Source organism: Ovis canadensis, chromosome 15 (assembly GCF_042477335.2).
Source record: "Ovis canadensis isolate MfBH-ARS-UI-01 breed Bighorn chromosome 15, ARS-UI_OviCan_v2, whole genome shotgun sequence".
Classification (NCBI taxonomy): Eukaryota; Metazoa; Chordata; class Mammalia; order Artiodactyla; family Bovidae; genus Ovis; species Ovis canadensis.
In genome coordinates this window covers 56,836,608-56,860,688 of record NC_091259.1, presented here as the reverse complement: position 1 = coordinate 56,860,688, position 24,081 = coordinate 56,836,608, and the positions used below count along the sequence as shown (strand labels likewise).

At 37.6% G+C, this 24,081-nt stretch overlaps 1 protein-coding gene and 1 pseudogene across 1 annotated transcript; one reads left to right on the top strand and one right to left on the bottom strand.

Moving 5' to 3' along the window:
- Positions 1 to 2,256: 2,256 nt before the first annotated feature.
- Positions 2,257 to 10,007, bottom strand: LOC138420162 (olfactory receptor 52P1-like; annotated as a pseudogene).
- A 6,802-nt stretch (positions 10,008 to 16,809) lies between these two features.
- LOC138421184 (olfactory receptor 51G1-like) lies at positions 16,810 to 17,685 on the top strand. The gene has a single exon (XM_069555104.1). It carries the CDS (start codon positions 16,810 to 16,812, stop codon positions 17,683 to 17,685), a length of 876 nt encoding a protein of 291 aa, XP_069411205.1.
- The last annotated feature ends 6,396 nt before the right edge of the window (positions 17,686 to 24,081 follow it).

The window sequence follows — 24,081 nt, the reverse complement described above, 5'->3', positions numbered from 1 at the left end:
TGAAGCTCCAATACTTTGGCCACCTGATGCAAAGAGCCAACTCATTGGAAAAGACCCTGATGCTGGGAAAGATTGAAGGCAGGAGGAGAAGGGGACAACAGAGGATGAGATGTTTGGATGGCGTCACTGACTCAAAGGGCATGAGATTGAGCAAACTACGGAAGGTGGTGAAGGATAGGGAAGCCTGGCATACTGCAGTCCATGGAGTTACAAAGAGTCAGGCATGACTGAGCGATTAAACAACAACTGCTGCAGGAAACACCTTGTGGCAAAACATGATAGCAAGCAAAAAATCAGAGCAGAGGGGGTCAGAATCCATTTCACCATCTAAGTGTTTAGCATTTTCATCTATATAAAATATTGCCGCAAAATATTTCATTAGCACACTTAGTCATTTAATCATTCAACTGAATAACGTTTAAAACATAATTTCCTTTTAAAAACCTACAATATGGATAATTACATGATTATACAGATAATTTATAAACAGCCTCTATAAACAGCCATACATATTTATAAAAAGAATTATAACAATATAAATATTTTTAAGACAGTCAAATTACTTCAACCATTTGACCATGTATATGTTTCTATTATGTTCATGATGCACTTCTTTACTGTTTGATGCCAGAGAAGTATTTTAGCTCCTTTGTAAATCAAGAGGTGGATATTTCCTAGTGGAGATAGGGAATTACACTGCAGCAATTATGTTATGAGAGTTCATAGATGATGAAGTTTGTCCTAGTACTATGGAATGCAGTTAGCGAGACTATTTAGTGTAGGAAGAGCTAAACTAGGATGATTGTATGTGCTAACAGAAACGTGCCAAATGAATTCAGTAAACAGAATCCTGACCACTTATCATATTTCCCTTTTCTTCAGTATTGCCCTGACACAATTTTATCCCCATTAAATCAGAATAAGAAATACAACAGATTGATCCAGGTTTAGTTATTGATCCTATTTAGGGAAATCATATATTTTGTCCCACAGTCATTGTAACTAAGACCAGGTATGTGTGATTAGTTGCTCAGTCATGTCTGACTCCTTGCAACCCCATGGACTATAGCCCGCTATGCTCCTTTGTCCGTGGGTATCTCCAGGCAAGAATACTGGAGTGGATTGCCATGTCCTCCTCCAGGGGATTTTCATAACGCAGGAATCAAACGGGTTCTCCTGCATTGCAGGAAGATTCTTTACCAGCTGAAGCCCAAATTCAATTAAGAAGCCATCCATTCCTGCTGGTGAGGTCTAATAGCAGCCTGACTTTAGTCCCACCTGAGAAATAGAGATGCAATTATCCTTGGCTGTCATGACATCCACAGAATGTTACCATGAAATATCCTGCTCTTTGTTTCCTTTATCTAACAAAAAGTAATTTCTCTTATTTGTCACCAAGAGAATCTTTATACACTAAAGTATTGAAGAGATAAGAAGTTCATATTTGTGAAAGCTGAAGGAAAGTTTTTTGAGAGGAAAGGAAATAAATATTTTAGTTGTAGGTCATATATAATACAAAGAGATATATTGGGGGTTGTTGCATAAAATCATTAGCATTTATTTTTAATTAGTTAAGATACTTATCCATTCAACAAATATTTATTAATTATTTGTATATTTTGGGGTCTTCCTTTGTGGCTCAGCTGGTAAAGAATCCACCTGCAATTCAGGAGACCTTCGTTTGATCCCTGGGTTGAGAAGATACCCTGGAGAAGAGAAAGGCTACCTATTCAAGTAGTCTGGCCTGGAGAATTCCATGGACTGTATAGTCCATGGGGTCCCAAAGAGTTGGACACGACTGAGCCACTTTCACTTTCTTTCTTTTGTATTTTGGGCCCTGCAGATGTTATGGTAAGAATGGAATCAGAGCTAATTCCTAAGTATATGTAGCTTATATATTGTCCTGTCTATAGCAAATTGAAGTAGAAGAGACATGGTTTATTACCAAAAGGATATTTAAATGTCATATGCAACTACAGTGGCACATTACCTTAGTATGTTGAAATAATTCTCGGTGGTACTTGAGCAGTTCCTTGTTCGCATCCTTTTTACCCAATATCAGGAAGATAACATTTAGAAATACAATTTTTAAAAGCTTTATTCATTGCATAGATGTTGCAGGAATAAATCTGTCCAGATTGATTTAGAGTTGACATTTAAACCTGTATCTCAATCCTGGACTCCCCTGTTCCTTGTTGCTTTATTACTCTTGGATCATTTAGGTTGGGCACAGAGTCATAGCACTCACATCCTTATCTATTTTGCCTTTACCCCATAAACAATGGGGTTCATGGTAGGTGGCACCAGTAAGTAGAGATTTGCCAGGAGGATAAGGACATGCCAGGGCACATGGTGTCCAAAGTTATTGGTAAAGAAGGACAAGAGGGCCAGACTGTAGAAAATCAGGATGATACATGTATGGGCTCCACAAGTTCCAAAGGCCTTTGTCCGGGCTTCCCTAGAAGGCAGTTGGAAGACTGTTCTCAAGATTAACCAGTAGGACAGGGAGATAAGGACAAAGTCCCGTCCTGTGGGTGAGAAGAGCAGCAGTGAGCCCATACATGCTATTAGGGACAATGCTATTGCAAGCCAACTTGGCAATGCCCATGTTCTCACTGTAAGTCTGGCAGGTGATGTTGCTCTGGCAGAAGTGCAGGCGGATAATGAACAGGATGCCAGGGGTGACCACAGCCACACTTTGAGCCACCAGAGCCAGACTCACTTTGCTAATGAGAGAGCCTGTAAGTAGGGTAGTATAATGGAGTGGTGCACAGATAGCCACATAGCGGTCAAAAGCCATGGCCAGTAGGACAGCAGATTCAGAGAGAAACAGAGCATGAACAAAAAACATCTGCATGAGACAGGCAAGAAACATTGATATGGAACAGCCCTGCTAGGAGATAAGCATTTGGGGCACTGTGACAGTACAAAGGAGAACATCACTGAGTGCTAGCATGGCCAGGAAGAGATACATGGGTTCATGGAGGCTTCTGTCTCAGATCACCATCGCCATAATCAGGCCATTGCCTGTCATAGCCAAAATGTACACAAAGCTGAAAGGGTTGGAAATCCAGATTTGGAAATCTAATCTTGGGATACCAGTCAGCAAGAAGGCAGTGAGGGGAGTGGATATATAGTTTGATATTGTTGTAGAGAAGTGGCAGAAGTCTTTTATGTGAAAAACAGAAGGAAAAGAACCAGAGTAAATAACATCAAAAAAGATTTATTCCTTCAGCTTAGTTAAATCTTAACCATTAATTTTGGCATGATAATGGATGAAAGCAAAGTATTCAAAGAAAATGAATGATCATCAGCAAACCAGTTCATTTTTATGAAATAACTTTTTCTCTGTGGAAAAATTTTGTGAATCAAAAAAGAGTTGAGTTGAATTTTTGTAATGCCAGTTGTTATAACTACATAATTTATGCATGTATTTTGAACCTATAACAGTTCTGTGTATATAGTGTTTCCCTCTAATTTGGTAATAAATTCTTAAATACTGAAAAGTAATTGTTCTTTCTCCTTTGTCTTGGTGACACTGAATAGAAGATTGGAGAGAATTAATATTCTATTCTTCAGTGGACAAATTTAATGTGAGGAGATGTGTTGGATGGTAGACTGATAAAGAATTGAAGGTAGCATGAAAATTTGAATTCCGGATTTCCATCCTGAGGGAATGAGATAGTTCCCTTGGTTTAAGTTTTCCCACAATAAAAAAAAAAAAAAATGATTTACTCAGCTGTCCTTCATCTGAACTCTTGAAGATAATGTTCATATTAACATGACATTTAAACTGCTGTGCAAAAATTGTAGTGCTATCCATACCATCATAACACTAGCTCTCAAGGATCAAGAAATGGAGTCAGAGAACACAAACAAAACTCAGAGTACTGAATAATCTTACTAGAGCAAGTAGATCACTGAAAAAAGTCAAAGCCCACTGTTATTCAGCACCTATTATTGAAAGAAATTTCTAAAGAGTAGAGTGACTGCAATTTTTTATTCACAAATAAAAGATTAAGATATAATTTCAGCTACTTTTCTTTAGTAGCAGCAGTTCTTGCTCTTAATATATCAAAAATTATAAAGTAGATTTTAAAAAATCCCTCATTTGAAATTATCCATTATTCAGACCCACAGAACATAAATTCAGTTGGTCATGCCCAAAGCGGTACATTTGGTAAAACATCATATATATAAATCAACACTTTCTGACTGCAACTTTTAGCATGTTTAAAGTGATGAATAATAAACAATATTTCATCTAAAAAGAACAACAACAACAGTAAAAATCTGGAATCTGCCCACGCTTCACTCTCGTGTGAAGCTGTCACACGATTTAGCAGATGGAAAACTACCCTGCATTTCAAGATACCTGACAATCCTCTCTTGAGTTAACTGAAATCCTTTTCATACTACCCCAATCCTTATGAAGGAAGTAGGGCACATTATCAAATTTTCAACATAAATTTATCCTCCTCTCTCTTTCTCTCCCTCCTTTCATGAAATTCAGATGAGGAAGAAAAAACAAAACTTCTCATCAAGAGGCAAACACACAGATTAGGTAAAGGAGCTTTTAATGAAAACTCCAAGAAAGGATATTTTGAATGGTTATTTCATTAAAACTATGGAGGTATATCCATAATTTTATTAACTTCACTAGACTGAAGCTTTCCTTCGATTTTGCAGCTATGTCCTAGTAGTGCCTGGCTTTGCTGTATAACACACACAGAAAATATCAGCGCGTTTACATGGAAGACATATCAGATACCAGCTTAAGAATGGACTGTACAACAGAACTGGTAAAAATAATAATTTCAAATTTGTATCAAACCTTATTATGTGCTAAGTGTTTCCCTAAAGTCTGTTCTAACCACTTTACATGGATTGTCTAATTTAATGGTCACAAATACCCAATAAACTAGTTGTTATTGGTGTCCCAGTATTACACAGAACAGAACTCAGACATTAAGTTCTGAGTTAAGCCTGCTTTAAAATCCAGGGATCCTAATGACAGAATTCACAGTTACAACCATGAAACTGTTTTATTTACCTTTTAGATGCGTGGTTTTTCTAATGATTGGAGCATAAAAAAAAGACACTCTTAAATTTCCTCTTTGTATATTCACAGTGATATTGCCAGGTCATAGACAAAAAGAAATGTCTAGCTTACAAGGATACAGCAAAATAAATATATTTATAGGTTTATCTATATTGTGCATAGATATCCATGAAAACAGACCAGGGAATAACCTCTGGGCTGAGAAGTCTTATGGGTATTTTACATGTTTAGTGACTCCTTTTATAACTGAAACCCACAGTCAGTATTTGGATTAGCTGACAAAGTTTTCCTTTCATACTTGGGAAATTAGGTTTCCCAGTTTTAAACTGCATCTGATGATTTTCCACCCCAGAGCCACTTCTGAACAACAGCACTGCCATTTTGCCAGCTTAATATGCAAGCCTGAAATAATACAAAAAAAAAAAAAAGCCCCAAAGCAAAAAACACAGGGGGTTTCCTATTGCTTGACTTCTCTGCAACCTAAGCTTCCCTGGGGCTTCCCTGGTGTCTCAGCTGGTAAAAAATCCTCCTTCAATGCAGGAGATCTGGATTCGATCCCTGGGTTGGGAAGATCCCCTAGAGAAAGGAATGGATACCCACTCCAGTATTCTGGCCTGGAGAATTCCATGGCATTGTCCATGGAGTGGCAAAAAGTTAGGCGCGAGGGTTTCTCTGGTGGCTCAGCTGGTAAAGCATCCTCCTGCAATGTGGGAGACCTGGGTTTGATCCCTGGATTGGGAAGACCCCTGGAGAAGAGAATGGCTACCCACTCCAGTATTCTGGCCTGGAAAATTTCATGGATTATATATAGTCCATGGGGTTGCAAAGAGTCCGACATGACTGAGTGACTTTCGCTTTCATTACTTTCATAACAAAGACAGAATATATGTCTGTACATTACCACTTGTTCTTTGTCGGGATGTGTTAACATTTCACTGAGGTGAAAGTATGACAGAATATTTGAAGAACTCTCCCTTTTCAAATGAAGCTTTTAAAAATTCACATATATTACCTTATAGAGCAGTTTTAGATTTTCAAAAAATATGAGAAGCTGCAGTGTTTATGTATGTCCCCCATATCCCAACCACCCAGCTCTGCCTTAATCTTAACCTCTTACATTAGTGTGATACATTTGTTAAATTGAAGAGCCAATATAGACACTTTATTAACTACAATCTATAGTTCATACATTAGGATTCACTCTTTGTGTTATATTCTATGAGTCTTGACAAATGTATACTGACATGCATCTGCCATTACATCATCATACTAAATAGTTTCACTGCCCTACGGATCCCCTGTGTTCTACCTATTTATCCTTCCTTCCCTTTAACCCCTCTGACAACCACTGATCTGACAACCACATCTTTTTCATTCACTATAGATTTTTTTCCCCCACAATGTCCTGTAGTTGATTGGAATCATGCTGTACTGTAGGCTTTTCATATAGGCTTCTTTCACTTAGCAATATACACTTGAGTTTCTCCCATACCTTTTATGGCTTGATTAACTCACTTATTTTTATTCCTGAATGACATTCCATTGTATTGGTATACTACAATTTATCCATTTATCTAGAGAAAAATATCTTGTCTTCATTTCTTTAAAAAATCTTGTGTAAGGAATATCCTTTGTAGATAGATAAGTAGGAGAAGAAGAGATTGCACCTATCTGGTTTGGGAACTGATCTCAACTTATTGCACTTTAATAGAAGTTTCGTTATTAGTTTCAGCCTGTTTGCTCCTGGTGTTCTATGAAGAGACTATGTTTTGGAATGAAAGAATGTGTTTGTGTGTGCTCAGTTGTGTCCTACTCTTTGTGACACCACGGACTGTAGCCCACCAGGCCTCTCTGTCCATGGGACTTTGCTGGTGAGAATACTGGAGTGAGTTGCCATTTCCTTCTCCAAGAATGTAAGAGGCAAGTACTCTAATCATAGCTGTAGGTCTGAAAATGGATAGTCCTCTGAGGCTTAATTTTATCTCCTGTAAATGGGGTATACTAAACCATACCCATTTGGGGCTATACTCACAATATGACAAATGTGAAACATTTAGCAAAGTATACAGATGCATTGTAATTTGTTAACAAAATATAACTTTGTTTTTTTCTTATTACTCTTAATAGCCTAGCAAGCCATATTTTTAATCCACAGATTTGTTAATCCTTGCAGCTAGATAATATAATGTCATCTAGGCCAGTAAGTGAGGACAACAGAAGGCTGCATTTTATCTATTATGAGAAAGTAATTGGCTGGGCAGTTGGTTATTTTCAGCCTCTCTAAGATATCTGGACAACTCGCAAATATCTGAGACTTGACTCTGGGAACCATGTACAATGTGGTCTTGTCTACAAACTAACTCAGAGGTGCTTGTTTCTGAGATGATCCTGAATATCAATCCAGATCCATTAGTTTGAGGACTGCAGGCACTCTAAGCTGGGTTCTCTACTCAGAATCTCTAAGGCTGCTGTCAGGGTGTCTGCTGGGCTGCATTTTCATCTACAGAGCCTACTTTTCTTCCTCCCTTCCTCCTTCACTTCCCTCATTTCTTTTATTTCTTTCACTAACTTTAAAATTTCCTTTCATATGCCAGACAGAATGATACATGGTGGTCTGTTCCATCAGACATCTGAGAGACCCTCCCTGACTAACCTTCAAGGCTAATTAAAACTGTTACAATTTATATCCTTTATAGAATTGACTTTTAAATGTAACTCATCAGTATTTGATATTTATTTCTCTACTTTCTATTTCCAAAGACATAAGAAGCTATCCCTAAAGCAGTTTTCCCCCTACAGCTCTATATAGGAATGCAGTAAGTATTCAATACATATACTATTTCCCTGCTGAGAGCTGACTATGTTATGAATATGACTATGAATTTTTATGCCCTTTTGAACATGAAAGTTTAAACCATGTCCATCCTTTCTCAGAATATCTTGTGGTGTGCTAAGAGAAAATATGGCATGATTTATACACTTAATACATTTTAAAAAATTCTTAAAGTGTTGTTAAATTTCACTCAAATCTTTAAAAATCATTATAAATAAATGGCATTAAAATTCATTAATCCAAATTTCCCAAAGAATGCAAAAGAACAAATGATCAAATGGAGACTCTTTACATCATAGGTCATTAGGAAAATACAAATATAAATCACAGTGAGATACTACTTCATACCCATTAGAATGCCTATACATTCTACATTCTAATGTAGAATGTACATTCTAATGTATATTCTAATGTACCAATACAGAAAAGTATTGGTAACTATGAAAAAAAACTGAAATACTAATTGCTGCTGTGAGTATAGAAGAGTGAAGCCAACTTGGAAAAATACATTGACAGTTTCAAAAAAAATTAAACAGAGTGATCACACAGTTCACAATTCCACCTCTAGGTATCTAACCAAGAGAAATTAAAAGATACATTCACATGGACTTGGGTATTAATTTTACTAGGAGTATTATTCATAGTAGTCCCAATAGAGAAGTGACCCAATTGTCCATCAACTGGTGAACGGATAAATAAGATGTGGTCTATCCCCCAAATTAAATGCTTCTTGTTGATATAAAAAAGAACAAAGTATTAACATATATTATAACATGGATGAACCTCAAATACATTACAGTAGGTAAAAGAAGCTAGAGACCAAAGACCAGCTGTTATATGCTTTTATTTATGTGAAATATCCAGTAAGGATAATATATAGAGTCAGAAAGTAGATAAGGTTACCTAGGCTTGAGGACGAGAATGGAAATTTACTGCTAATGGACAAGTGGTTCATTTTGGGAATGACGGAAATATCTTAAAATTAGTGTGGTAATAGTTGAATATTTACATAGATTCTTAATTATTTCTTTAAGTTAAATTCCTAAGAAGTGAACTCTGGGTCAAATGTCTGTATTTTTGGACACGTGGTGCCAAATTCTTCTCCAGAAGTGTTGCCTCCAGGGCTACTGCCCCCATCAGCTCACTTGTGTGGGATTTTTGTAAACAAGTAAGTATACATTATCATATAATGGACATTAGGCAAGACAGAGGAGAAGGAAATGGCAACCCAGTCCAGTATTCTTACCTGGAGAATCCTAGGCACAGAGGAGCCTGGTGGGCTGCCGTCTATGGGGTCACTCAGTCAGACATGACTGAAGTTACTTAGCAGCAGCAATAGCTGAATAAGTCTTTCAGTAAAGTAAAATGCATCAAAATGTACAATTAAAATGGATGTATCTTGTGGCATAGGTGTCTCAATCTTGTTGTCCAGTAGTGTCTGGCTTTTTGCAATCCCATGAGAGTCACCAGGTTCCTCTGTCCTCCATTGTCTCTTGGAGTTTTCTCAGATTCATGTCCATTGAGTCAGTGATGCTATAGAAGGAGCAAGTGTCTTTCAATATAATAGCTATAGTCACTGTCCACAGTGATTTTGGAGCCCCCCAAAATAAAATCTGTACAATTTCCACTTTTTCCCCTTCTATTTGCCATGAAGTGATGGGACCAGATACCATGATCTTTATCATGTCCATCCTTGCATGAAATTTTCCTTTGACATCCCACGTTTTCTTGAGGAGATCTCTAGTCTTTCCCATTCTATTGTTTTCCTCTATTTCTTTGCATTGTTCACTTAAGAAGGCCTCCTAAGAAGGCCTCTCTTCTTTCTATTCTCTGGAACTCTGCATTCTTTTGGGTATATCTTCCTCTTTCTTCCCTGCTTTTCACTTCTGTTTTCTCAACTGTTCATAAAACCTCCTCAGACAATCACTTTGGCTTCTTGCATTTCTTTTTATTTCATGTTTTATTGGTCACTGCCTCCTATACAGTGCTTTGAACTGCTGTCCATTGTTCTTTAGGCACTCTATCTACTAGATCTAATCCTTTAAATCTACTCATCACTTCTACTGTATAATCATAAAGGATTTTATATAGGTCATACCTGAATGACTTCATGGTTTTCTCTACTTTCTTAAATTTAAGCCTGATTTTTGCAATAAGTAGCTGATGATCTGAGCCACAGTCAGCTCCAGGTGTTGTTTTTGGTGATTGTATAGAGCTTCTAAATCTTGGAGTGCAAAAATATAATCAATCTGAATAAAGCAGTTTTAAAACTTAGTGGAGAAGACATCAGTTCAGTTCCGTTCAGTTCAGTCACTCAGTTGTGTCTGACTCTTTGCGACCCCATGAACCGCAGCACACCAGGCCTCCCTGTCCATCATCAACTCCCTGAGTTCACTCAGACTCATGTCCATCGAGTCAGTGATGCCATCCAGCCATCTCATCCTCTGTTGTCCCCTTCTCCTCCTGTCCCCAATCCCTCCCAGCATCAGAGTCTTTTCCAATGAGTCAATTCTTCACATGAGGTGGCCAAAGTACTGGAATTTCAGTTTCAGCATCATTCCTTCCAAAGAAATCCCAGGGCTGATCTCCTTCAGAATGGACTGGTTGGATCTCCTTGCAGTCCAAGGGACTCTCAAGAGTCTTCTCCAACACCGCAGTTCAAAAGCATCAATTCTTCGACACTCAGCCTTCTTCACAGTCCAACTCTCACACAGGAAATATATAATCAACGTTGCCATTATTGACAATAAAATTGTGTTTCATTTATAAAATTTGAAAAGTAGAAAGCTACTAAATAGGACCTATCCAAAAAAAATCTAGTGCTAAACAAATAAGGAAGCAGGATGGATATGATAAGTACTAGTATAATGATTAATACACAAATGATAATAACATAGAGATGCTAATGCATTAAGATGTTATCAACTATCATATATGAATGTATAAAACTGAGAGAAGAAAGTTGCTGCTGCTGCTGCTGCTGCTGCTGCTGCTAAGTCGCTTCAGTCATGTCCGACTCTGTGCGACCCCATAGATGGCAGCCCACCAGGCTCCCCTGTCCCTGGGATTCTCCAGGCAAGAACACTGGAGTGGGTTGCCATTTCCTTCTCCAATGCATAAAAGTGAAAAGTGAAAGTGAAGTCGTGTCTGACTCTTAGCAACCCCATGGACTGCAGCCTACCAGGCTCCTCCATCCATGGGGTTTTCCAGGCAAGAGTACTGGAGTGGGCTGCCATCGCCTTCTCTGGAGAAGAAAGTAAAGAGATGTTATAGAGATATTATCTTAATAGTGATTTTAAACAAAAGGATCCCTGAGTTGGGAAGATCCCCTGGAGGAGGAAATGGCAACCTACTCCAGTAGTCTTGCCTGGGAAATCCTTCTGTTCATGGCCTAACAGAGTCAGACACAACCAAACAACTAACACTTTCCCTTTCAGATGTCATCTAAGTCAGAGAACAGTAATAACCATTCTTGCATAAATACCTCACTTAGGGAACAGAATAATTTCCATTGGTTTACACAGTGATAAAGGGGTACTGGTTTGATAATTGCAAAATTTTACGGGTTCCTTCTTGCTAACAAGCACAAGATGGCAGTGTTCCCTCATGTATGGATCTCAAATGACACAGTGGCTAAGTTTTTTCCTTCTAGTTTTTTTTTTTTTTTGCTATATAGTTGACATACATGCCTGCCTGCTCAGTCATGTCCAATTCTTTGCAACTTCATGGACTGTAGCCAGCCAGTCTCCTCTATCCATGACATTTCTCAGGCAAAAATACTGGAGTGGGTTGTCATTCCCTTCTCCAGGGAATCTTCCTGATGCAGAGACTGAACCCTCTTCTCCTGTGTCTTCTGCATTGGAAGCAGGTATTCTCTAGGACTGGCATAATCTCTAGGACCTGCCCAATTCTATGTCTATTTTTTAGTTCTGTAGCCCCCTTATTTTAGTTTATAGTCTTCATATTCATAGTTCTTGTATTCCACCAAGTATTCGTTCAGTTGTAACCCTCCTGTCTCTCATTGTATATCTAAACTCAGCAGCCAGAAGAGGTAGAGTCAGGATTTCCTTTAATTTGTCTCTGTTAGGCGTTCTTCTGTGCCTGTGAAAAATGCTGCTGTCTCATCCTGAACACCACTGCCTGAACTTAAATCTAGAATTTACTGCATAAGAATGAATCCTGTGATTTGGGCATTTACTTATCTTTTCAATTTTATAGCTCCCTCATAGCATTGATAGCATTGAAGATTTCATTTGTTAATCTGTGCTCTTAATTTTCAATTATACATTTTTCATTTGAATGTTTAAAAAATATTCCAGTTTTTTCCTGAATATTTAAATCATACTTTCTGTTTTTTTAGTATGTTTATTCATAATTATTTTATTTTTTAATTTTTTAAAATATAAATATAAATTTATTTATTTTAATTGGAGGCCAATTACTTTACAATATTGTATTGGTTTTGCCATACATCAACATGAATCTGCCACAGGTGTACTCATGTTCCCCATCCTGAACCCCCCTCCCACCTCCCTCCCCATACTGTCCCTCTGGGTCATCCCAGTGCACCAGCCCCGAGCATCCTGTATCATGCAAGCTCTTCTCTAAATTTTTGGTAGAATTCAGCTGTGAAGCCGTCTGGACCTGGGCTTTTGTTTGCTGGAAGATTTCTGATTACAGTTTTAATTTCCATGCTTGTGATTTAATTGTTTTAAAGCCTATCTAAAAAATTTATTTTTGGATCCTTTATGTTTATCCTTGAATTATTATTATTTTTAATATTAATCTTATAACACATATACTTGTTTCTTTTTCTGCTTGGTTATTCTATGGCCAAATATTTCATGTAAAAACAAACTAGAAATAATTTAAGTCTAAGATAATGTTATATAATATTATACAAGTTTGCGGGATATGTATACACTTCTGGTAGATGGTTATTGGCACTGATAATCTCATATCTCTTTAATAAAATCAGAATTTGAGGTTATTTTCACCTATGTTAGCCCCTCTAAAAACTAATCTATTTGTGAATCACCCGTACATCTAGGGAAGATCCCATATGGTCTGGGTATTCTCTAGGACCTGGGTAATCTCTAGCACCTGTCCAATACTAATATCTATTTTAGTTCTGAAGTCCCTTTATTTTATTGTGTAGTTTTAGTATTCATTGTTCTTTTTTTCCACCAAGGAGTTTTTCAGCTGGAACCTTCCAACCTCCCGTTTTGTATCTAAACTCAGCAGCCATCAGAATTAGAGTCAGAGTTTCCTTGCATTTGTCCACTTGTACCTCCCTTAGGCTTTCTCTGTTCCTGTGGAAATTCCTGCTATCTCATCCTGAACAACATCCCTCCCTTAGGCTCACAGCTCCCTACTCCTTAATGTACCACTAATTTCTGTGATTCCCTCAGGCTTCCAGAGACCAATAAAACCAGGAAAAATGAAGAGCTTTTTTTATCACAGATGTATAAGCAGGAAACATTCTATCCTCCTTAAAAAACACTATTTCCAACTTGAGCACTTTAACTATGAGCAAGAAAGCAAAGTGGCAAAAGTTAATCAAGTGACAGAGAACACAAGTGGCCTACAGATAGGAGTAAGTCCATTATGGGGGAGGAGAGCAGATCTGGGAGGGAAAATCACTCTCAATTTCTCAGTGGAAAGAAGGGAAGAAACTGTGGGTCAAAAGTAAAAGATTGGCTTTGGGTAGTTGGAGATAGAGAATTTGAATGAAGTGAAAAAGTAGTGAATTTTGCAGGGAAAATATATATCATGTGATGCAATAATATGAGATGAAATGTGCTTTGTTATTTTAAATACTTTGGAAAAGAGTATTTGCATAGAGTGGTGAGGAAAGAAACTTGATTATAAAAATTGAAAGAAGGAAAGAAGGTCTGCAGTTTAGTGAACAGGAGTGGCAATGAGGTCAGAAGTAGTAAAATATGTAAGAGGCAATCTAGGGAATCTCATTCAAATGAGAATCTCATTCTCATTTGAGAATGAGAACACAAAGATGGACAGGAAAGGGAGCAAGGGAAAAATCACATGTATAATCCACCTGTCTTTTTCCATACACAGGGAAGAAGGAGCTTATAAGTACTGAAATGGCTTCCCTTTCATTCAGAGATCACTAGGTCATTTAACATATTTTAAACACAGAAATGAACAGACTTGTTTATGTCTTTAAGAATTCACTGCTCTAAGGAGAATTGGTTTGAGGGGAAAATGTCACAAAAGTGGAAAGTATTAGATGAGGTAAGTGGCTAATAAAATAGTTTAGAAGAGAAATCATGATAGTGGTAAACAGCAAAAGTGAATAAGTTAAAATATTTTGGGCATCGAAACAAAAGGACATGTTACTGGATTTGAATAACAAAGGACGATACATGTTGATCTCATATAAATATTTAGTGGTTTAAATAAGATAATAAATACACAAATCATTTGAGATTCTAACAGTTCTCTTAGATATTAGGACCTGAATATGATTCATGAATGAAACTTAAGGAATTTAATAATAGTGTCTATTTTTCTTAAGCTATGAAAAGATTTGTGTCAATAAGAGAGATCTCTATTCATGAAATTAAAAGACGTTTGTTCCTTGGAAGAAAAGTGATGACCAAACTAGACAGCATATTAAAAACCAGAGATAGAGAATTTGAATGAAGTGAAAAAGTAGTGAATTTTGCAGGGAAAAAATATATCATGTGATGCAATAATATGAGATGAAATGTGTTTCATCTCAAAGACTAACAGTAATACACTGCAATGAAGCAAGAGTTTTATTTAAGTGAATTTTTATCATTTGTTCCGCTGATAATAATTGATATGAGAGTTATCTCAGTTTGTTGATCAATCCCTTTCATTGTCGCTGGAACTCGTAAGTTTTCTGATGTTGCCATCTGTGGACATTGACACAAATACTCTTTTCTAAGTATTCTCCATTACTTTACCAACAAGGTCCACCTAGTCAAAGTTGTGCTTTTTCCAGTAGTCATGTATGGATGTGAGAGTTGGACTATAAAGGAAGCCGAGAGCCAAAGAATTGACACTTTTGATCTGTGGTGTTGGAGAAGACTCTTGAGAGTCCCTTGGACAGCAAGGAGATCCAACCAGTCCATCCTAAAGATCAATCCTGAGTATCCATTGGAAGGACTGATGCTGAAGCTGAAACTCCAATACTTTGGCCACCTGATGTGAAGAACTGACTCATTGGAAAAGACCCTGATGCTGGAAAAGATTGAAGGCAGGAGAAGGGGACGACAGAGCATGAGATGGTCAGATGGCATCACCAACTCAATGGACATGAGTTTGAGTAGGCTCCAGAAGTTGGCGATGGACAGGGAGACCTGACACACTTCAGTCCATGAGGTCGCAGAGAGTCAGACACGATTGAGTGACTGAACTGAACTGAACTGCTCATGAAAAAGTCATTGAATCACGCAGAAAAAAGCCCAGATGATTAAATTTCAGGGGATTTGGTAATAGACCTAAGATGGTATATGGCTGCTGTGACAGACAGCCTGGCAGTAAACATATAGACTAGCTAAGTACTGATGTATTTAAATGTCTGAGGGAACTGATTTTTTGTTTATTTTAATATCATTGTGACATTAGAAATAGCACATGATGTCAGGCATATGACTGAATCTTCAAACACTGACCAATCCAGTCACATAACTGCAGCAACCATGTAGATGAGTTAGCCATTGTTCTGGGAAATCACCATCCGCATGAGCAGAACCCTAAAACTGATATTCATTGAAGCTATTATTGTACTTATGGAGTATGGGCAAACCATTTGAGTCTCTAAGCCTTCATTTACTTACTTATCTATAACGTTTCTTTCTGTTCACATCACTGAGATACTTTATGGTACAAATGTGATTATCAAAATGTAAAAACTCAAAATGAAGGAGGACTGTGGTAAGCATTTTTATAAATAATTTAATTGTCTATACAATGTTGTGGGACAAGGCTTGTTATCTTTTTCAATGAAATACATTAAAACAATGAGCAAAGGAGCAAAACAAAAATATCAAGAGAATGGCACTATGTTACTGCAATTATAGTGCACCACTGAATCGCCGTCTGTGGGTGAGTTAATTTCATTCTAATATCTAGGGATGATGAGACTGTGATGGTTGATATTTTTCTTGTAGCTGTCAGAGATGGCCAAAGGCCATGTCCACAGATGGCAAACCAGAAAACTTATGAGTTCCAGCGACAATGAAAAGGATCGATCAACAAACTGACATAACTCTCATATCAATTATTATCAGTGGAACAAATGATAGAAATTCACTTAACTAAAACTCTTGCTTCGTTGCAGGTTATTACTGTTAGTCTTTGCAACCCCATGGACTGTACCTCTGTCCATGGAATTCTCCAGGCAAGAATACTGGAGTGAGTTGCCATTCCATTCTCCAAGGGATTTTCCTGACATCCTGACCAGGGATTGAACCAGGGTCTCCCACACTGCAGGCAGATTCTTTACCACCTGAGTGATCATTTCGGGATAAGTACATAAAGAAACCTTGGTGGAGAATATGAAAGAGAAACCAAATTCCGAATACTCTAGACTGTAAATTAGGTCAACCCTATTTACCCTTGGATGCTTTTGTATCTGATTCCCATTTAAACCAGTTTGAGGGCCAGTCTGTGTGCCTCTTTCAACTATTCACACTTGCTACACAGCTCATATCTTATAATGTTACCGGATTATTCTTGTGGGTTTTATCTATTGGTTAAAACTAAATCCATGCATTCATTGCCTTAACTTTTTCTGTCATACGTTATAAAATGTTTCCACCTAGTATCCTTGTCAGAGAAAATGAATGCTTTAAGGCTGTGTGTTATTCTTTTTAGGAGTTCACATTTTTATGGTAGAAAAATGGCTCCGTGGGACAGTCTCATGACAAGCTCTAATCTGAGTATTGAACAATTGGCTTCATTCTACCTCTGTTGGATTCCTGGGTACGAGGATGTTCAACACTTTATTTCCATCCCCTTTTGTGTGTTCTATCTGATTGGAATAGGGGGCAACTGTACAGTTCTTCACATCATCCACACTGACAAGAGTCTCCATGAGCCCATGTACTACTTCCTGGCCATGCTGTCCCTCACAGACATGGGCATGTCCATCTCCACCCTGCCCACAGTACTGAGAATCTTCTGGTTTGATGCTAAGGAGATTGAGATGAATACTTGTATAGCCCAGATGTATTTTATTTACACTTTTTCTCTAATGGAATCAGCTCTGCTCCTAGCCATGGCTTTTGACCTCTGTGTTGCCATCAGTGATCCTTTGAGGTATTCCAGTAAACTTACCCCACAATGTGTTGTCTGCATAGGGGTCTTCATCATAATCAGATGCTCCACTGTCCTCCCTGTTATTCTTGTTCGTATCCCCACATTTTCTTTCTGTCACTCCCACGTTCTCTCCTACTCCTGCTTACATCAAGATGTCATCCTATTGGCCTGTTCTGACATCTCATTCAATGTTTTGTATGGCTTGTTTATTGTTGCATTTTATTGGGGTGTAGATTCTCTAGGAATCTTTTTATCTTATACTTTCATCCTCCACTCTGTGTTGCGCATTGCATCCCAGGGAGGGAAACTCAAAGCCCTCAGTACACGTGTCTCCCATATTTGTGCCGTGCTCATTCTATGTGTGCCAATGATAGGTTTGTCCTTAGTGCATCGTTTTGCAAAACATTCCTCTTCCATTATTCATATTACCATGGCAGAACCTGTTAGTCCCACTGGTTCTCAACTCAATTATTTATAGCATCAAGATAAAGCAGATTCACCAAGGCTTGCTAAGGATATTATTAGTCAAAAGGATCGGGCTTACTCACACTTAGAAGATATATGATCCCCTTTCAACCTTTACATTCATTTTCTTCATCCTGAAGATAACCTGTCAGAAATTCTTAGATACATTTTGTACATATAGTTCCATTATAGTCAATAAATTCTACATGTCACCTCAAGAAAAATAATTGTACTTATTTCTATCATTACTTCCTTGCTTTAAATCATCTCAAAATCTTTGTGTCAGGAGATTTAGTCAGAGGGAATTTATTTCATTCAGCTATTTTATGGTGATATTTTCCATTTAGGTTTTTAAGATAAGATCAAGTTTCCATGTTAAAACTAAGACAGAGAAGTTAACTATTCAAAGGTAAAAGAGATAATATATAGTAGAGTTGGTGCTGATAGCTAGGTACATTTTGTTTCCATTGAGGCAAATTAGGCCTCATTCTACATATTTTAAGTCACATAATAATCAAATAAATGTTTGATTTTAGAGATGGGATAAATGGAAATATTGCATTAGTCTCCTTTACATCTACTCAAATGATTGTCAGAAAAAAGCTAGACAGTAAATGCGTAGACTTACTTTTCATCAGTGGAGAAAACTCACAAGACAAATCCAGACTTCATACAAATGGGGCTCTCATGAAATGGGGTAGAAAAAAAGTAAAAATCCTTTGATCAATGTACACTCCTATTAAGTCTATTATAACATGTGTAGACTGGTTCCAAATAGGAAAAGTAGTGCGTCAAGGCTGTATATGGTCACCCTGCTTATTTAACTTACATGCAGATTACATCATGAGAAACGCTGGGCTGGAGGAAGCACAAGGTGGAATCAAGATTGCCGGGAGAAATATCAATAACCTCAGATATGCAGATGACACCACTGTTATTGAAGAAAGTGTAGAAGAATTAAAGAGCCTCTTGATGAAAGTGAAAGAGGAGAGTGAAAAAGTTGGCTTAAAGCTCAACATTCAGAAAAATAATGAAAGGTTGTTGTTGACTCACGACACCAGGATTCTTGGCCCCTGGAGGAGAATAATTCAATCCAGGGCCAGAGATGAGGCTTGATCGCTCAGAGGTTTTGTGTAATAAAGTTTTATTAAAGTATAAAGGAGATAGAGAAAGCTTCTGACATAGGCATCAGAAGGGGGCAGAAAGAGTACCCCCCTGCTAGTCTTTAGCTGGATGTTATATAGTCACTAGCAGTTTGTTCATGAAAGAAAGGAATGTCTCAAAACTCAGAATGGCACTAGGCCCCTCACCCATAAGATGCACTTTGGGATAATCTTGGCACCAAATGGTTTATCTTGGGCCATAAAATGATTAACTTGAATCTTGAAGAATGGCAGATCACCATACAAATAGTTTCATTTACATAGATTAGAGGAAAAATATCTGAGTATAACATAGTGGTTTGTCAAGTAGGTTCTGAGCCAAAAAGCAAACGACTTGAAAACAGAGTTTGGGGTAAATGTATAGTACATTAGCATAGCTTAAGATAAACATTTCCATAAGAAAAAAGCATTGGTTAACTTCAAGTGAAAACAGGTGTCACTATGGCAACACAGGATTTTAAGAGAAACCTTTTATTTATTTATTTTTTATTTTTTATTTTATTTTATTTTTTTTTTAATCTTTAATTCTTACATGCGTTCCCAAACATGAACCCCCCTCCCACCTCCCTCCCCACAATTTGTATAGAGAAGGAAAAAATATCTCTAGTTTGTTTCCTCCTGCCACTTAAGAGAGATAAAAATGTCTGACACTCTCAGGCTATTTCCTCCGTTTGGAGACCCCTGGCCTTCCTGCCTGTTGCCCTCTCACTAAGATCATGGCATCTGGTCCCATCACTTCATGGGAAATAGATGGGGAAACAGTGGAAACAGTGGTTGACTTTGTTTTGGGGGGCTCCAAAATCACTGCGTATGGTGATTGCAGCCATGAAATTAAAAGATGCTTACTCCTTGGAAGGAATGTTGTGACCAACCTAGATAGCATATTCAAAAGCAGAGATGTTACTTTGCCAACAAATGTCCATCTAGTCAAGGCTATGGTTTTTACATTGGTCATGTATGGATGTGAGAGTCAGACTGTTAATAAAGCTGAGTGCTGAAGAATTGATGCTTTTGAACTGTGGTGTTGGAGAAGACTGTTGAAAGTCCATTGGACTGCAAGGAGATCCAACCAGTCCATTCTGAAGGAGATCAGTCCTGGGTGTTCATTGGAAGGACTTATGTTGAAGCTGAAACTCCAGTACTTTGGCCACCTCATGTGAAGAGTTGACTCATTGGAAAAGACCCTGATGCTGAGAGGGATTGGGGTCAGGAGGAGAACGGGACAACAGAGGATGAGATGGTTGGATGGAATCACCAACTCGATAGACCTGGGTTTGGGTGGACTCCGGGATTTGGTGATGGACAGGGAGGCCTGGTGTGCTGCAGTTCATGGGGTTGCAAAGAGTCAGACATGACTGAGCGACTGAACTGAACTGAACATGTACAGAACTTTGAACAAAAATAAAACAAGAGAGATTCCCTCCAGAGCACCATGAATTGTAACTTCCTACCACCCTTTCTGTCTCTCACAATTCCCTAGAAAATAAGAAGAAAGACATTTTAAACAGCTAAGCTTAAAGTACACATTTTAATGAAAGAATAGAAATGGATCTAAGACAAGTAGAGAATGTAAAGAGAATCCTAACTAATAATTTTTGTACAAACACTATTTTAAATCACCCCAACATCCCCCTTTGTTAAATTATGGAAAGCCAAAAATCATAAGTAAATATTTTATGCAGGGGTATGGCTGGAATATTCATTGGAAGAACTGATGCTGAAGCTGAAGCTCCAATAATTTGGCCACCTGATGGAAAGAGCTGACTCATTAGAAAAGACCCTGATGCTGGGAAAAATTGAAGATAGGAGAAGGGGACGACAAAGGATGACATGGTTAGATGGCATCACCAACTCAACTGACATAAGTTTGAGCGAATTCCAAGAGATAGTGAAGGCCAGGGAAGCCTGCAGTCCATGAAGTCAAAAAGAGTTGAACACAACTGGGTGACTGAACAACAATGGCTAGATAATTGAAAAGCAGAAAAATATAGAAAGTAACTTTAAAACTATACAGTACCATAGTTTTCAAAAATTCTTATAAAAAATAAACTAAACTCAGGAAACAGAATTAAAATAGACAACAAACTCTACAGTTCCAAATGAATTCAAAACAGAAAAAATTCTGCCAAAATAAACCTTAAAATTAAATCAAATAAGAAGAAATATTTTTTTACCAACGTGGGTCACTGAACGCTGGAGAACACCAAAAAGAATTTTTAAAAATGTGCTATTAAGAGTTACACATGATGGTAGCATTATTTCTTCATCCTAACTATGTGCAGTCTGAGCTCCAGGGCAAACCTGTCATATGTGCATTGCTATTAAGGAAACTTCTAACTTCTCTTTCTAAAAGAGTCTTCTTTTCTCCTTTATATCTAGGCTTACTTGTACTCTGTCATCTCCTTACTCTTCATTAGTCACAGTTTTTTCTCCTTGTTATATGTAGAAAAACTAAATATGCAAAGATTTACCTTAAGCTTTCTCTCTTACACTTGGGAAACTGATGTTTTTGAATTGAATCCCCCCATTTTGGAAGAAGAAACAAATTTTTGGTCTGATTAACCAAAAAATGAACATTAAACTTCTTATTAAAAATGATAACTGCATGTATTAAAGCTTGAATATATAATAAGCTTATAGATAGTCATGATGATAAACCAGAGACAGAGATAGAAATTGACAGAAGGTGTACACATATATATAAAGTAGAAATTTTTCCTTTGTGTTAATTAAGGTTCTATTAGGGGAAGAAAAGTCATTCTCAAACTGCATAAGGACTTTGATAAAGGCCTCAGGGGATCATTGAAAATATGTGTGCAGGATTTATGAAAACCAAAAAGAAATGTTTATCTGTATGTCTTATATAGATGATGTATATATTATAGTATTACAGAAGGGAATTTGCTACCAACACTAGTCCTAAAGTGTCAAGGAAAAAAAAAGTATTTTCCAAAATATGGAAGGGACAGGAAGGATATAGAGAAGGATACTCAGCATGAGTTTTCCCTTTCTCTAGAGAGATGCAGCCACCATAAGGAAGCCACAGTTGGGGTTGGTGGAGAATCAAGGTAGTAAACCCTCCAGCTGTATGTTTTTCTGTATTCCTGTTTTGTGCCATTTCTGTTGATCAAATCAAACCAGAAGTCAGAGGGCAAAGTGGCATGTTGAGGCAGCTCACTGTGGTCAAGACACAGAATATAGCAGATCTGGAAAAGAGCTTAAGGATGCCCTTCTTCCTGTAACCACAACAATCACTCTTCCCTTCATAGTTGTATCTACTCTTGGGCTTTGTGGTCTAGGTAGTGCTCTCTATATACCCATTAATGTGAACATTTGCTCATTACCTTCTCATCATCAGAATGAATCATTCATAATTGAGCTTACACCTAGATTGCCAAAGAATTCAGCAATGAGAGGTTGAAATTGCTTTTTTATATCCCTCTATTTTATACATGAGAAATATAAAGACCTCATGATAAAGTAATATGGTTGCACTGACTAATAATCCTCTGAATTTGGAATCTTTGATCATATCAAGCTTAGATGATGTCACAGTGATTTAAGTTCATATTTAAAAAGTAAGTATACAGAAAAGTATAAGGCATCTGGTGCCAGTGAAATCAAGTAAATTCAAATCTTTTCCTGGTAATTTCAAAAAGAGATGTGTTAATTTGGAGTTGCGAAGGGTTTCCAGTGGTATGATAGAAATAGCAAGTATTTTCATAGACTATTAGTAGATGGTGAATTTCTTAATAAGTAATTTTTCATTATGAGAGCTATTGCTTCTATTGACATAATTACTTCTATTTTCAATTCCTTAAAGAGCCAGTTCTCAATGCGTATCTTAAATACTGGGAGATTACTGAGCCATGACATATGTGCAATCTACAATATCTTAGTTGAGCAAATCAGTGATAGTGTTAAGACTTAAAATTAAAACAATATTACCAGTCTCAAAACCAGAATTGCAAAGATTAACAGTAGAACACATTTTCAAAAGAGTTCCTGCACTAAGCATTTAATAGTCAGCATTGTTGGTGGACACAGTTTTATTCACCCTGAGTAGTCCACATGCCAACCCTGCTGCATGGTATAATCACCAACAGACATTTAGAAGTCAATATTGTTGACAGACATACAGAACCTTAATCATTGAGTGAAAGCTTCTCTTCATAGTCTGATCCAGTGTATATAATCTATTCAGCAGGAAGAACTCAATGACACAGTGAAGAAAGTACCACTCCAGAGAATCAGGATTTGAGTGATCACATTGACTTTATTGTTTATGATCTTTCAAATACACTTTATTTTTTATTGTAATTTTAAGAGTACAGCAAAATTGAGTGGAAGTTAATAGACATTTCTCACATATTCCATATTGTAATAGTTTTGAGGGAGTTGACTCACATAAGTGTTTCATTTTTATCCAGTATTTGGTAACAGAACTGAATTAGAGTCATTCCCAGCCTTTAAGTTGCAGACTCTATGTCCCTCAACAGTTTAAGTCCTTAATAAGTCCTTCTCATTGGCTACTCCATAGCTAACATTCTTTATCACATGCATGCATGCCTGTCAGTGACTCATTTTATCTGCCTCTTTGTGACTCTATGTGCTATAGCCCTCCAGGCTCCTCTGTCCATGTAATTTTCCAGGCAAGAATATAAGTGGGTTGTCATTTCCTACTCCAGAGGATCTCCCAAACCCAGAAATTGAACCTGCATCTCCTGTATTGGCCAGTGGATTCTTTACCACTGAGCCACCTGGGAAGCCCAACAACTTTATTAGCCAGCCATATTCTGGATACAAGCTACTATTTCATCACATGTTGCACTACCACATTTGTTCCAGATATCGAGGTAATCAATATTTGAGACTCTCTATAGCCTTCATGGTTCTTTGCCTGTAGCTCAAATGGTAAAGAATGTGCCTGCAATGCAGGATACCAGGATTCTATTCCTGGGTTGGGAAGTTCCTCTGGAGAAGAGAATGGCGATATACTTCAGTATTCTTGCCTATAGAATCCCATGGCCAGAAAAGCCTGGCAGGCTACAGTCCCAGGGGTCACAAAGAATGGGACATGACTGAGCAAGTGAACTGAACTGATAATGCAGTTTGGGAATGCAAAGGCAAGAAGGCTATGTGTGTGTTAGTTGCTCGGTCATGTCCAACTCTTTGCATCCACATGGACTGTGCACTCCAGGCTTCCCTGTCCATCACCAACTCCCGTAGCTTGCTCAAACTCATGT

Excerpts from the sequence above, each read along its gene's own strand:
- LOC138421184 (XM_069555104.1), top strand. The coding sequence starts at position 16,810 with ATGACAAGCTCTAATCTGAGTATTGAACAATTGGCTTCATTCTACCTC.